The following is a 12,550-nucleotide window of genomic DNA, read 5'->3' as shown; positions in this document are numbered from 1 at the left end:
ATTGGTCCCTGTGAGAAGACCCACCACAAATAGACCGCAACCCTACAACACGCAAATCCACCCTCTTAAACTTTAACCCTAATCGGCTTCCTTAACCACAACGTTGAAAAAGTCGTTTCTGGTTTACGGAAATTGAACAAAGAGTGGTACACGCTTTTTTCGCTTACTCATTTTTCTTCTTTGTTTGTTTTTTTCTTTTGAAATCTTGGACATCGCGATTCTGATTTCTTTGCGTCTTTAATTTGTTGCTTTCCAAACGAAATTTTAGGAGTCTTGATTTGTTTTACCATCCAAGCTATTTATTTGATCTTGTGCAACTTGTCGTGGATATTTACAAAAGCGGCACTCATTTTTATGGCCTTACTACATGTTCCTGTTTTTATATATAAAATAAATAATGTTTTGTTCCCTATCTGTTTTGTACGAAACATGGAAACAGAGCTTGTAATGTCAAGTTTTGCAAACAACCTTTGCTTTTATTATCAAATAATACTTGTTAACTTTGTTCACAAGAGGGCAATTGCGTTAAAATGTGACAAATGGTGTACAGTAAATCGACAAACCATTCACCCTTTGTGGTATTCACAGAAGACAAAACGCGTCTCTCAAAACACTTTTCATGTTAAAATATCCTGTTATACTTCGCTGTTTATGTTTGGTAGTTAGCGATACAACCAAAACAACTGCCAGTTTAACATATTTACCACATTCTTTATTTACTCAGCACTGTAATTTCATATCAGGCTCAAATGAACTAATCATGCTGTGTTCCTAATTTCCCTGTTTTGTTGCAGTGATTGAGGATGTACCCGAATGCATTAAGAGCTGCAAGAACCTACAAGTGCTGGACGCCAGCGTGAACCCAGTCGAAAGGTCAGTTGACACGTGACACTTGCCGCAATTGTAAATTTAAAACAATTCAAATTTCAGTTTTGACTGACAGAACTCATTGTCCGGGTTATGACGATTCACCTATAACACACTTTTGTGTATCTTCTGCATCTAAAAAGGAATGTTTGTACATATAATTGCATTAGTTTTTCATCAGCCTATTTTTTCTACATACTGTATAATGTATATTGCTTAATTTTATAATGACACGCGCAGCAATCGTAAATGAAACGAACGTATTACGTTTAATGACTGTATCATTAAAACAGGCTAAATTTTAGTCTTGACGGACCCACTTTTATTCGAGTTTTGATGATTTACCCAACACCTTTTTGTGTATATTCTGTATTTAAACAGGAATGTTTTGACTTGTAATTGTATTAGTTTCCCATAAGCCTATGTTCCCACATATATTGCTTTTTATAACCTTTATATGCTAAATATTAAACTCCACCAGAGGTTATTAGCCCGTAAGGCTGTAAGTAAACACGTGTGTGGTGATTTTCTCCATACGATTTAATGATGTCATGAAGGTCATGTGCTTGTTTTAGTGTTGTAAGTATGCAGTGGCTGTGCTTAGTTGGGTTTGGTTGCTAATGATCTGTAAATAAGTCACTCCATATGCCGCCCGTTCTTTAACGACGTCTTATAAGCTGTTGTGACAACCCGATAGAACTGAGCTATCAAAGTTGTATTTTTACTACCCAAGCAGTTATATGGACTGGACCACACATTTTAGTGTATTAAGAGTTTTGACATATGACACTCCTACATCGCATTTTACATATCGTCGCGCTCATAACCAAATTTCTCAAGTCATTTTTTATTGATTTTCAAAGTTTTTGATTCAGTTACTCCTTGTTACCATCACCATCCACAAAAAAAGTGTCTGGATCAATTTTAGATCATTTCCCACTCCCTTGTGCAAAAAAATGACTTAGCCACTTTTTTATGGATGGGGATGGCAACAAGGAATAACTTAGCCAAAAACTCTGAAAATCATAAAAAAATGACTTAGGCAATTTGGTTATGAGCGTGACGATATGGTATAGACTAGTGTCACCAAAACTACATATGCCTAATCATAAAATTCCTACCTGATAATGTTGATTGAATTTTTCGGTTTAAACTAGCGTTTATATTTTTCTACTCTAAAAAACAACAAGCATATTAAACAAAGTTTAGCAAAGCTAGGCTTGTTTCCTAACATCAACTTTAAATAAATCATAGAATGGTCAAAAAATACACTCAAATGGTGAGGTTAAAACTTTTACCCGATATATGGTGATTTTAAATGTGTGTGTTTCATTAAGAGAGCCACCTACATAGACTTTTTCCACTGAAACAAGAAAAGGTTTTAAAACCTACTGCAAAACGTTGCTAAAACGTTTTGGGTAACGGTCCTTGTCAAATATGATATAACAGTCATGCATACTTCTGAATGGACTTTGGTATTTACACTGCTCCTTCATGCAACCTCAACGCACATGCGTCTTTTTAAGCCATTCCGGCCCATCCAAGCATTGGTTTATAATCGGGTCAAGTGCTATGCGAAAAAGCAAAATCATCATTGTCACTTGAATTGGGCATTTTTTTACACATGTTGGGAAAGCGGTTTACTCAGCTAGTATCTTTAATTTATCTAAGTAACAGCTATATCGTCTACTCGATGACAATTCTAAAACACCATTTATGTACACAGAGTTGGCTAGGGCATTACTCAGCTAATATAGTTTATGTATCTAAGTAATATCGATATCATCTATTCGAAGAAAATTTCAAAGCACCATTGTTTTTACTAAGATTGGGCGAGGGCTTTACTCATTTACCTATGGAATAGCAATACCATCTATTCATTGGAAATTTTAATACATTTTTTACACAGATTGGGCGAGGGTTTTACCCAGCTGATAAGTCTACGCGAGCTCTACATGAACGACTGCTTTTTCGAGTTCCTGCCTGCGAGTTTCGGTCGTCTAACTCAACTCGTCGTACTCGAGTTACGCGACAACCAACTCCAGATCCTGCCCAAGTCCATGCGTCGACTCACCCAACTTTCTCGACTCGACCTCGGCGGCAACGTATTTCAGGACTGGGTGAGTACACGAGTTGCGACGCCTACTCGGTTTCATTTTGACGCTTACCTTGGTATTCGGTCAATCTTTTACAATAAATTACATGAACGGTTTCAATCTTATGCCGGGAGCTTTAAGGAGATTTTGATTGAATTATTCGATCAATAAAAAAAAAATTCATGAATGCAAGGGAAGGCTAAAGGTACTTACGATCAGCCTAGTTTTTCTAGCTGGCATTGCTTAAAAGAAACAAATCTTTCATCGATTGACTGAGTCGGTTAAGTCGTTTAGATTGAGAAATTTTGGATTTCTGATGAGCGTGTATAGTAAGTTTATCCGATTCTGTCATTAAACTGCAGAATTGCCTTTTATTTTGTCCATATGTTCACAAAAAATGCCATTTTGAAATGATTACCACCCTAAGAGAAACGAGCACAGTATTATAAACGCAATAGTCGGTTTGTCGTTGATGTCAGAGGCAGACTTGGACAACTAGATAATTCTAGTTTTCTAATTTAATGAATTAGAGCAAAATGCGGCTAATTCTAATTCTAATCTAATTTGTGAATTGCCTGTGTGCTCTAATTCTAGTTCTAATCTAATTCGGATTTCACCAAAAATTCTTCTTTGTCCACCGCCATTTTTAGTCTCTTAGTCAAAACAAAGAATTTGAATTCAAACTCTTTGGTTGGAACGTAATTTTCACAGTCTGAAAAGCAAATTTTATGCTAAAAAAATCAAAATTAGCACATATATTGACCATTCACATTCTTAGTAGAATACTTCTCGATTTAAATGAAATTGACTGTAAATAATCAAATGTAATTCTAGTTTAAATTCGATTTTTTTAAGAATTCGGTAATTCCAATTCTAATCTAATTCGAGAAAACTTAAAATGACCTAATTCTAATTTTAATCTAATTTGGAAAAAACTAAAATGCTCTAATTTTAATTCTAATCTAATTTTATAAAGCTAAAATAAATCTAGTTGTCCAAGTCTGAAGAGGCAACTTATAGTTTGTTAGGATCCAATGTGCAGTACGATGGTGTAATCGTTCAAGGATAAAACGTGCTAGATGAACGTGTAGGTTTATGCGGGTTAGGAGATTACTCTTTCCAGCTTAAATGTTTACGAAAATAGCTTCAAGCAGACCGCGCGTGAGACCCACAAGTGGGGCCAAAGGGTGACAAGTCTGGAATTAAGATGGATCGTGGGTCGGTGATTATGGGGTTCAGCTATGCGCGGGGTTTCGTCTTTTCGCAGGCTTGCCTTACTGTGCGTGACTTGTGTATCATAACACTGAACTAGGGTGAGCGAATGCACAACTGGTCTGCGGAGTGGCACTTGCACACGTAGTCGTTTGAATGGGCTTGGTTTTGATTTTATCGAAGAACCCCTTAACGCTTTTGTTAGTTTTGAGCAATCGAAAGTTTTTCTTAAAGAAGAACCACAAAGGTTGAAGATCAAAAATGAAAATAAAACTTTGTATGAATGCACTGTTAAGTGCGTTTCAAGCAATGTAGCAGCCACAAAAACAATTGTAATACATTGAAACGCTTCCGTAGAATTTACAAACATAATATAAGACTTAGTTTAGTTGCAGTATTGCAGTTTGCTAGCACGCAACCGCATTACTTGTATTCTGCATACAACAACAAAATACTGAAGAAAATAATTAAAAAAATTGTCAACTATGTAAACTTATAATGTCAATTAGTGACATCAGTGATTAATTTGGTAAAGACCCCAAGACAGAACGATATTAATTTTCCACCGTTTGCCCTGTATGACTGAATGGTGAGTCAAAAAACATCGGTTACCGCGCAAAACAACCTTTCTTTTTTCCGGTCCGGTCTCGACCTTGCTTTTTCCGGTCTAAGCGTTTCACAAAATATTGAGCCGGCCAGAACTTAGGCCGGCCCCCTTTTTCACGCTCTTTACTTAAACTTCCTTCGAAAAAAACTATTTGGAAAACTATCTTCAAATTTTTTTATCGCTTTAAAAACGCCAATCTTCTTTGTCAAACCATCCGCAAAATAGGTTAGTTATTGTTGAAAAAAAAGTTCGTCCTCGTTAAAAAAGTAGTTTGGCCCACATTCTTTTGTATGCGGCCGATCGGAACCGGCCTCTTTAACTTCTTTGTCGCTAATCCCCGAAATCCCCACCTGGCTAGACTGGTGACTGTCTTTTGCCGGTGACTCACCTATTTCTTGGTGTGCGACGACAGGTAAACACACAGAGAGCCGCATTCCGTCTTCTGATAAGATTGTGCTTGTGACTTCCCATTTCCTCGCTAACTAGGGCATGTCGTCGCACTCTTGGTATACGCCCGGGACTTACACGTAAAATACTTCGCTTTGTGTTGTTTTAGCTGGAGTCTCGATGATGGCAGGAGAAACGCGCATTTTTTTAATTTGTTTCGTAGGTGTTATCTTGCTCTAAATGTTTTCATGAAATTTATTTTAATCTCACATTTACTGAAATAATGTTGTTTGAAGATCTATACAGTTAACAATAGTGGTGTCTTTATAATGTGTACCTGTAGATCGCGTTGGAACACGAAACGTTAAGAATAACACCTGTTTATTTGTTAAGATAATAGGGAGTATCTTTATAGAATCCAAAACCATCGGCAGCAGGTTTTAGCCAGTCGATTACTGCTCCGCTGACGCGTATATTAACAAGTAAAACTCATAGTTAAAAACATGAGTAAAAACAGGATCAGACGTTTTGTTTAAAGGAAAATATATTTCGCCAAGTGGCATCATCAGTTCCTGTAAGAGTACAAATAAATAAATGAAATAAATAAAATCAGAGCGCAGCCATCAACAAACCAATAAAAGTAAACAATAAAATATTAAAACATTATAATAGACTAAAAACGCAATGAAAAGCACTACAGCCTCGAAGGCAACACGACTGGGATAAATGAGTAGGCGACGCAAATAAGTGGAGCTTCCTGCGAGGCTGTAGTGCTTTTCATTGCGTTTTTAGCCTATTATCATGTTTTAATATTTTATTGTTTACTTTTATTGGTTTGTTGATGGCTGCGCTCTGATTTTATTTATTTGTACTCTTACAGGAACTGATGATGCCACTTGACGAAATATATTTTCCTTTAAACAAAACGTCTGATCCTGTTTTTACTCATGTTTTTAACTATGAGTTTTATTTGTTAAGATAATGTTTATATCCGCTTAACAAAGAACAGTTTACTAAAATTTAGCTAAAATAAATTCACCGGTTTTTAGTCAAATAAATTAACTCAAGACAAACTGTTTCATCCAAAATACCTTTTATTTGATTTGTGCTTGAAATAATAAGCTTGAGTGTTGATTGCATACTAACAGCAGTCCCAATTTTGAGTCCCTACTCATGCAATCCCCTACAGTTTCAGTATTTCTTTTCATCTCAAAGAGATCTTATTCCGTTTCATCTCTAAGAGATGGTTTTAAAACTTTTTTTGAATAATTGTAAACGTTGGCCCAACCAAACCTTATCTCATCAAGCTACAGACCATGGCACCATTACTTATATCCTACTAGCACAAACAATTCCATATTGTAGGGAATTTACCATTCCGCGTCAAATAAAAGAAAGATGTATACACATACGTGTACAACAACTGTGATCTAGCCTTTCTGAAGTTCTTGTTGTTCATCGACAAGACTTCTGACGCTTTATCTTTCCACTTTCAGCCCGAAGTAATCGGGGAGCTGCGAAGCCTCACCGAGCTCTGGTTGGATTGCAACGAGCTTGGTAAGGTTCCTCCTGACCTGGGAGCCCTCACCAAGCTCACCTACCTCGACCTTAGTAGGAACTACCTGGAAGCTGTACCGGGTCAGATTGGACAACTTGTGCTCCTCAAGGATCTGCTCCTTAGCGAGAACAGTCTCACTTCTGTTCCGGATTCTATCGGTAAGTAGTGGAAGGAATCCGTTTTTTGTTTTTGAACTGTTGATTTTTGGCCTTCAACTCGGGGCTGTGTAAAACGGAGGATATGTAATCTCATAGTTTGGTGGATAAGTTTGGCATACCTTTTAAGTATCTTTCCTGGTTTGTATTTAAAATCTTTATTTTTTTGCTGGCTGATTTGCGAGGTGTTTACTGTACATTCACAAAAAATTTTATCTTTTGAAAAATTCTGCCCTGAAAATTTAACACGTAATGTCTTGCATTGAAATAGTTTTAGACTAAACTTTAACCATTCATCCAAACTTCACATCAAAGGTTTTCAGCCGATAAACCTGATCAAACATTTGGGCAGTATATCTATAGGCTTAGATCTCAAGCAATAGAATTGCATAAACGTGGAGAAAGCACATAGTCAAAGTGCTTTTATTTTGTGTTTTCCCAACTAAATCGGCCAAAATCCCTATCATAAGCCCGCTCTATTGTGTAGCCTGTTAAACTAGGCGCGTATTGAATAACTCTCGCGGTATGGCCAATTCGCAGTTTCGTGCAAATTGCGTCTAATGTTCGTCTTGACGCGCGCATAACCGAGTCTAATGCGAGCCCGTCTGATCCGGTTAGTATCGGTCCTTGCTGTATTTCGACTCGACAAATATACAAATAAGGATTCCTGTGGCCGCAAAACCACGTGGTCGCAGTAGAATATCGACCTTTTGAGATTTCACCGTTTGTTTTGGGTTACAAGGAAATCTTGGCCAGCACGTATATCTTTATTATGGTAATATTCATTAATAATTCACCACCCTCGGTTTTGTCGTAATGATATGCTATCATTGTTATAAAGGAATTTTAAATCGCATTGTTACATTTGGTCTCGGAAGAAGTAGATTAAATTAAATGGCAATCGCTTGATATAACATGGTAGTATAAAATTTAAATTGGTGTTCTTTAATATTCCAACCCTAAAAGTTCGGTAGCAAATTTTGTCCAGTTAGTTTAAAAGGTTGTAATTTAAATAATTGGTTTATATCCAACTGTGGAAAAAAAAGATTGAAGCACTTTTAAACCTACTTTTTCTCGTTCTTATCAGCAATTTTAGTTTATTTAGTTCGTGGAACTTTAGGATTAACCCGTTAACCTGCAAATAGTGGAACATTCCATTTTGTGAACAACATAAGAGAACCTGAGAAACAATAGCAACGGACTTTAACCCTCTTTTGTTGCAATAACCCGGTAGCAAATCTATTTTGGCCGAGCTTGTTTACTCAAAACCGATCGTTGCGTTCCAAGTCGAAGACGTTTTACGACGTAGTAAAGGTTTAAGACAATTTTAAAGCATTCCGATGGCCTAAGACCTTCCTAATAAACGAAGCGAAACTGATTTTATTTGTTTTAGACTTCGGTGTGTACACGTGTAGCAAAAATGTAAGCATTTTACATTTAGTCATAGCTGTGGATGAAAATGCGCTACTATTTTGTTAAATCTACACAGTTATTTAATGTACAACTTGCTTTTTTAGTTACTTGCCAATGTTTTATCGGTAGATTAACATGTTTTTCGTTGTACAAGCAAATTCAGATAAACAAATGTATAGGGAGAATTGACTGGATTTAAAACTCATTTGGATAGTTTAATTAATATCGCATAGATTTAATATTACTTCAGTTTTAATTGCTGGAATGCATATTTTAGATTTGCCACTCCAGCCATTTTCAAAACTTATCGTTGTGTACCAATGTCTAATAAAATACACACGGTGAAACTAGTGATGGGCGGAAATACTCAAGTATACCTAACTACTACTCAACTGTACTTCAAACCTACTTAATATTCCCAGTTTGCTGTTTCATAATGCTGATAACGAAATTGTGTATCTGAAAAGGCAATATCAATATACTTTGGTACACTATGAACGTCAAACCATTTATTAGTGAGCATTTGGTAGCATCGCAGTCTATTCTAACTGCTAACAATACAACTAGTTGTCGAATCTTTTTTCTAAAGATGGTGTCGATAAAATGCGTTCGTGAAGTTTATCGATTTTATAATTCATCCTCAATATTACGAATCATAATAAAATAGGGAATATCGGAGTTCCGTAGAGTTTTCGCTGTCAGGGACACGCAAAATTCTGTTTATTTAAGTGAATTTTCACTCCTAAAGTACATCTTTATTTTCCCGTGAAATAAATTAAAACAATTTGATCGCTGAATAGATGCGACAAGCCTCATAAGTCATAACCTAAGTAGCCCATCCCTAACTGACCTCTTCTTTAGATTTAGGCCCTAGACGCATAAAGATGCCAACAATTGACTAATGCAGTCTCCTTTGTACCAATGTTATCCCTATAGGTTTCCTGAAGGACCTGACCATCCTTAACCTTGAGTCGAACCAGCTGAGTTCGGTCCCTGACAGTCTGGGCAGGCTTCGTTCGTTGGAGGAGCTCGACCTCTCGCACAACAAGCTGGACTTTCTGCCCAAAACTATAGGAAATCTGAGGTAAGTCGAATACCTTTATTGTGGTACCTGGCGACTTTACATCAAAGCTCTTTTTTTAATCTAATTTTCACTGAATTTGACAGCTTTGATATTACTCTTTTTTTCACAATTTACTTTTATCACCTATATTCGATTTTTTCTACTTTGTAAGTTACGTTAGATATTAAAAGTATTAAAAATATCCAACGAAAAAAATATACTCCAAATTGAAGTGTTAAAAACAATATTCCAATTTGTGTTAAAAATGCTTGTAGGCTGGTTAGATTATATTTGTTGTGAAAAAATGATTAGGCTGTAACACATAAAAAAAGAACACTGTAAAATCCTATATATCCTGTCAATTACGCTAGATGGATATGTTTACCATTCTTTTTTATCTATCTCAGTGATTCTCACAATGCGTGCTAAAGTTGAATCACAATTGTGCCTAGAAACGTTTAATATTTTTTGCAAAACAGCGTTTAAGTCATTTTGCAAAACATCTTAATACACACAGACTTGCATAAAAAACAAAACGATGCATCACAGCATGCTATACTTGAATGCACAATGTACATGATAAGCAAACCGATAGTATTTTACTATGTACCTATTATTGCCTTGCCTTTTTCAGGTTATGATATTATATTTTCGTTAAAAGGCCTCGAATGGTTTTTGATTTTCTTAACTGTGGAGCAAACCTATAAAGTTTAAGATACACCGATCTATACACTTTATAGACCAGTTAAAAATAACAACTTGGGATTCCGGCATCACCCCCTATCATTTGGTCTTATAGGAAGCCTTGAATAAAATCCCACTCTTTATCCTCTCGCAGGTCCCTCCAGACTCTCCTCCTGGATGAGAACAACCTATCGGCTCTTCCTAGTGAGATCGGCTCCTGCGAATCCCTGAAGATCCTCCAGATCAGCCGGAACGAGATCAGCGAATTGCCGCAGAACGTTGGAAACCTCCTCGATCTTCGCGTGCTGAACATCTCGCAGAACCGGTAAGATTTGTATGGGTCTTTGCAAATATATTTTCTTTTTTAAGACTCGGTGATTTCCTTTACTTCTCGTGTTGTTACCATCTGATTAAACCTTGAGAGACAGCAACATTAACTCACGCTTGTTTTGGTTAGTTACTTAAAATAAATCATACTTTTTCTGTCGTTTATTTTTCATGTTTATGACAAGTTGCATAAGTCCTACCATCTCGATAAACTAAAGTTATCAGTCCTCGAATTTATTTTTAAAATGTTACAGGTTTGATTTTACAATTTAAAGGATTATTATAATTTGGTCGTAATAAGAGTAAGACTAGGGCGCTTCTGTTCAAGCATATATAAAAGTTCAAATATGAGTTTTTGTTTCACATAGGAACAGGGAAAGGGTAGACGAGTAAACGATTTACATTTTAGTGATAAAGCTACCAAAACGCTTTTCGTAGCCTATATTTAAAAGTTAAAAATTCGCACCGCGTATGTTATGTGAGTTCTCATGTTTTTCGTATTGTTTTTAAACTAAAAAAAGCCATGGTTTGAGGTTATTCCCTTCGTATTCTGCAGATGTCTAAAGTGCCTGTAAATTGTTAAACAACCTAGTTTGCGATTCTTTCACTTGTTTAACGCGTGAATGCAGCATAATGCTTCAAAAATCTATGTGTTCAAGTTCAAAATCCATTTAACCGTAAAACTCGTTTGGACGTACGAGTCTATCAAGGGCGTATATTTCGCCCATTGGAATGCGTTACTTTAACTGGTAATGGTTTTGTGATGTCGTTTCCATTTACAATAACAAGACTATTCAATTTGCGCCATGCTCGTTAATGGCATGGTCTAGAACTTTCCAACAAGAGATGCAACGAAAATACAAGCTGATTCAACGCCATTGCTAATTGATTAAACTTGAATTTCTGCTTCCTGAATCATTTCTCAGTTTTACTGTAATTGTATGGCTTGAATAGTTAAACGTGTAGAGCAACTTGATATGCAGCGGAGACCAGCAGTTCGGCCCTAAAGAGTTTTATCTGCTATCATTGATGATTTACTACGATTAGGGTTTCCTGTAGATACTCTATTTGGTTCTCGAGCAATTTTAATCAAATGTTGTCGTTTTTTCAAAAAAAATTATTTTTCTAAATGTTCAAGTATGGGAACATATACACAAATTCCGCTTTGGTCATAATTCATGTTCGAAGTTATTGGCATGAATAAAATTTCTATAAAAAATATTCAAGATCCGGTCGAATAAAATGAAACTTAGGGTTGTAGCTTTTTTTATTATTTCATTTAATGCATGTTATACTAGCATTTAATGCGTGACTGACCGCAGACAAGTGCCTTAAGAAAGGTGTTTTTCTGATCCCGCAAAGTTGGTGATGTGATTGACATTTGTTTTTCGTCGGACTTGTTGTTGTGCAAGCAACATAGCTGCGACAGCCACGTGTTTTGATTTAATTTCATCTGAAAAGCAACAACCAATGGCCTTACCCTCGTACTCCCATTTAATATTGTATTTATTTAATGCGCAAATGAAACTATATTACGTTTAACCGCTTCACTAACCCTAACATTTTTCGTTGGTGAAAAAATCTTTCAAATCCTCATGTACATCGTTTCTTCTTCAGTCTTCCCCACCTACCGATTAGTATGATCAAGCTGGCGAGACTAAACGCTCTCTGGATCACTCCGAACCAGTCCAAGCCCAACGTTCCTCTTCATGCCGAGGTGGAGCCAGGATCCGGGAAGAGAGTCCTCACCAACATCCTCTTCCCGCAAAAGGACGATGGTGAGTACTTGTGTTCTCTTGTGTCTTACGGTTCTGTAGAGAGTCGGATTCTGTTTGTTTCTTGTTCGTTCCCGAATATGGAGAAAGTAAATGCAACGGTTTATCGCTGATAAAAAATACTTTTTGGCTAATTAACCCCCTATTTTTTTGAGATTTCTTGTTTCTTCTGGTTTTGTAAAGATTTAGATTCGGATTCGGTTTGTTTCTTATTTGATTCTAAAACATGGATAAAGTAAATGCAACGGTATAGCGCTGGTAAAAAAATACTTTTTGGCTAACTTGTCCCCTAATTTTTTTGTGTTTTCTTGTGTCTTCCCGTTCTGTAAAGATTGAGATTCGGATTCAGTTTGTTTCTTGTAATTAATATAGAGAAATTAAATGCAACGGAATAGAGGTGATAAAA

At 36.3% G+C, this 12,550-nt stretch overlaps 1 protein-coding gene across 1 annotated transcript in view; it reads left to right on the top strand.

The window, feature by feature from the left end:
- Positions 1-12,550, top strand: part of LOC146163365 (uncharacterized) — a 48,056-nt gene that overhangs the window by 24,235 nt on the left and 11,271 nt on the right. The window contains exons 5-10 of the mRNA XM_083380465.1: positions 795-873; positions 2,777-2,987; positions 6,666-6,885; positions 9,232-9,379; positions 10,197-10,367; positions 11,987-12,147. Of these exons, the coding sequence (XP_083236591.1) occupies positions 795-873; positions 2,777-2,987; positions 6,666-6,885; positions 9,232-9,379; positions 10,197-10,367; positions 11,987-12,147 (990 nt within the window). The remainder of the gene's footprint in view (positions 1-794; positions 874-2,776; positions 2,988-6,665; positions 6,886-9,231; positions 9,380-10,196; positions 10,368-11,986; positions 12,148-12,550) is intronic.

Source organism: Ascidiella aspersa, chromosome 2 (assembly GCF_963924565.1).
Source record: "Ascidiella aspersa chromosome 2, kaAscAspe10.2, whole genome shotgun sequence".
NCBI lineage: Eukaryota > Metazoa > Chordata > Ascidiacea > Phlebobranchia > Ascidiidae > Ascidiella > Ascidiella aspersa.
The sequence above is the reverse complement of the archived record's forward strand: the minus strand, read 5'-3'. Positions and strand labels throughout refer to the sequence as shown.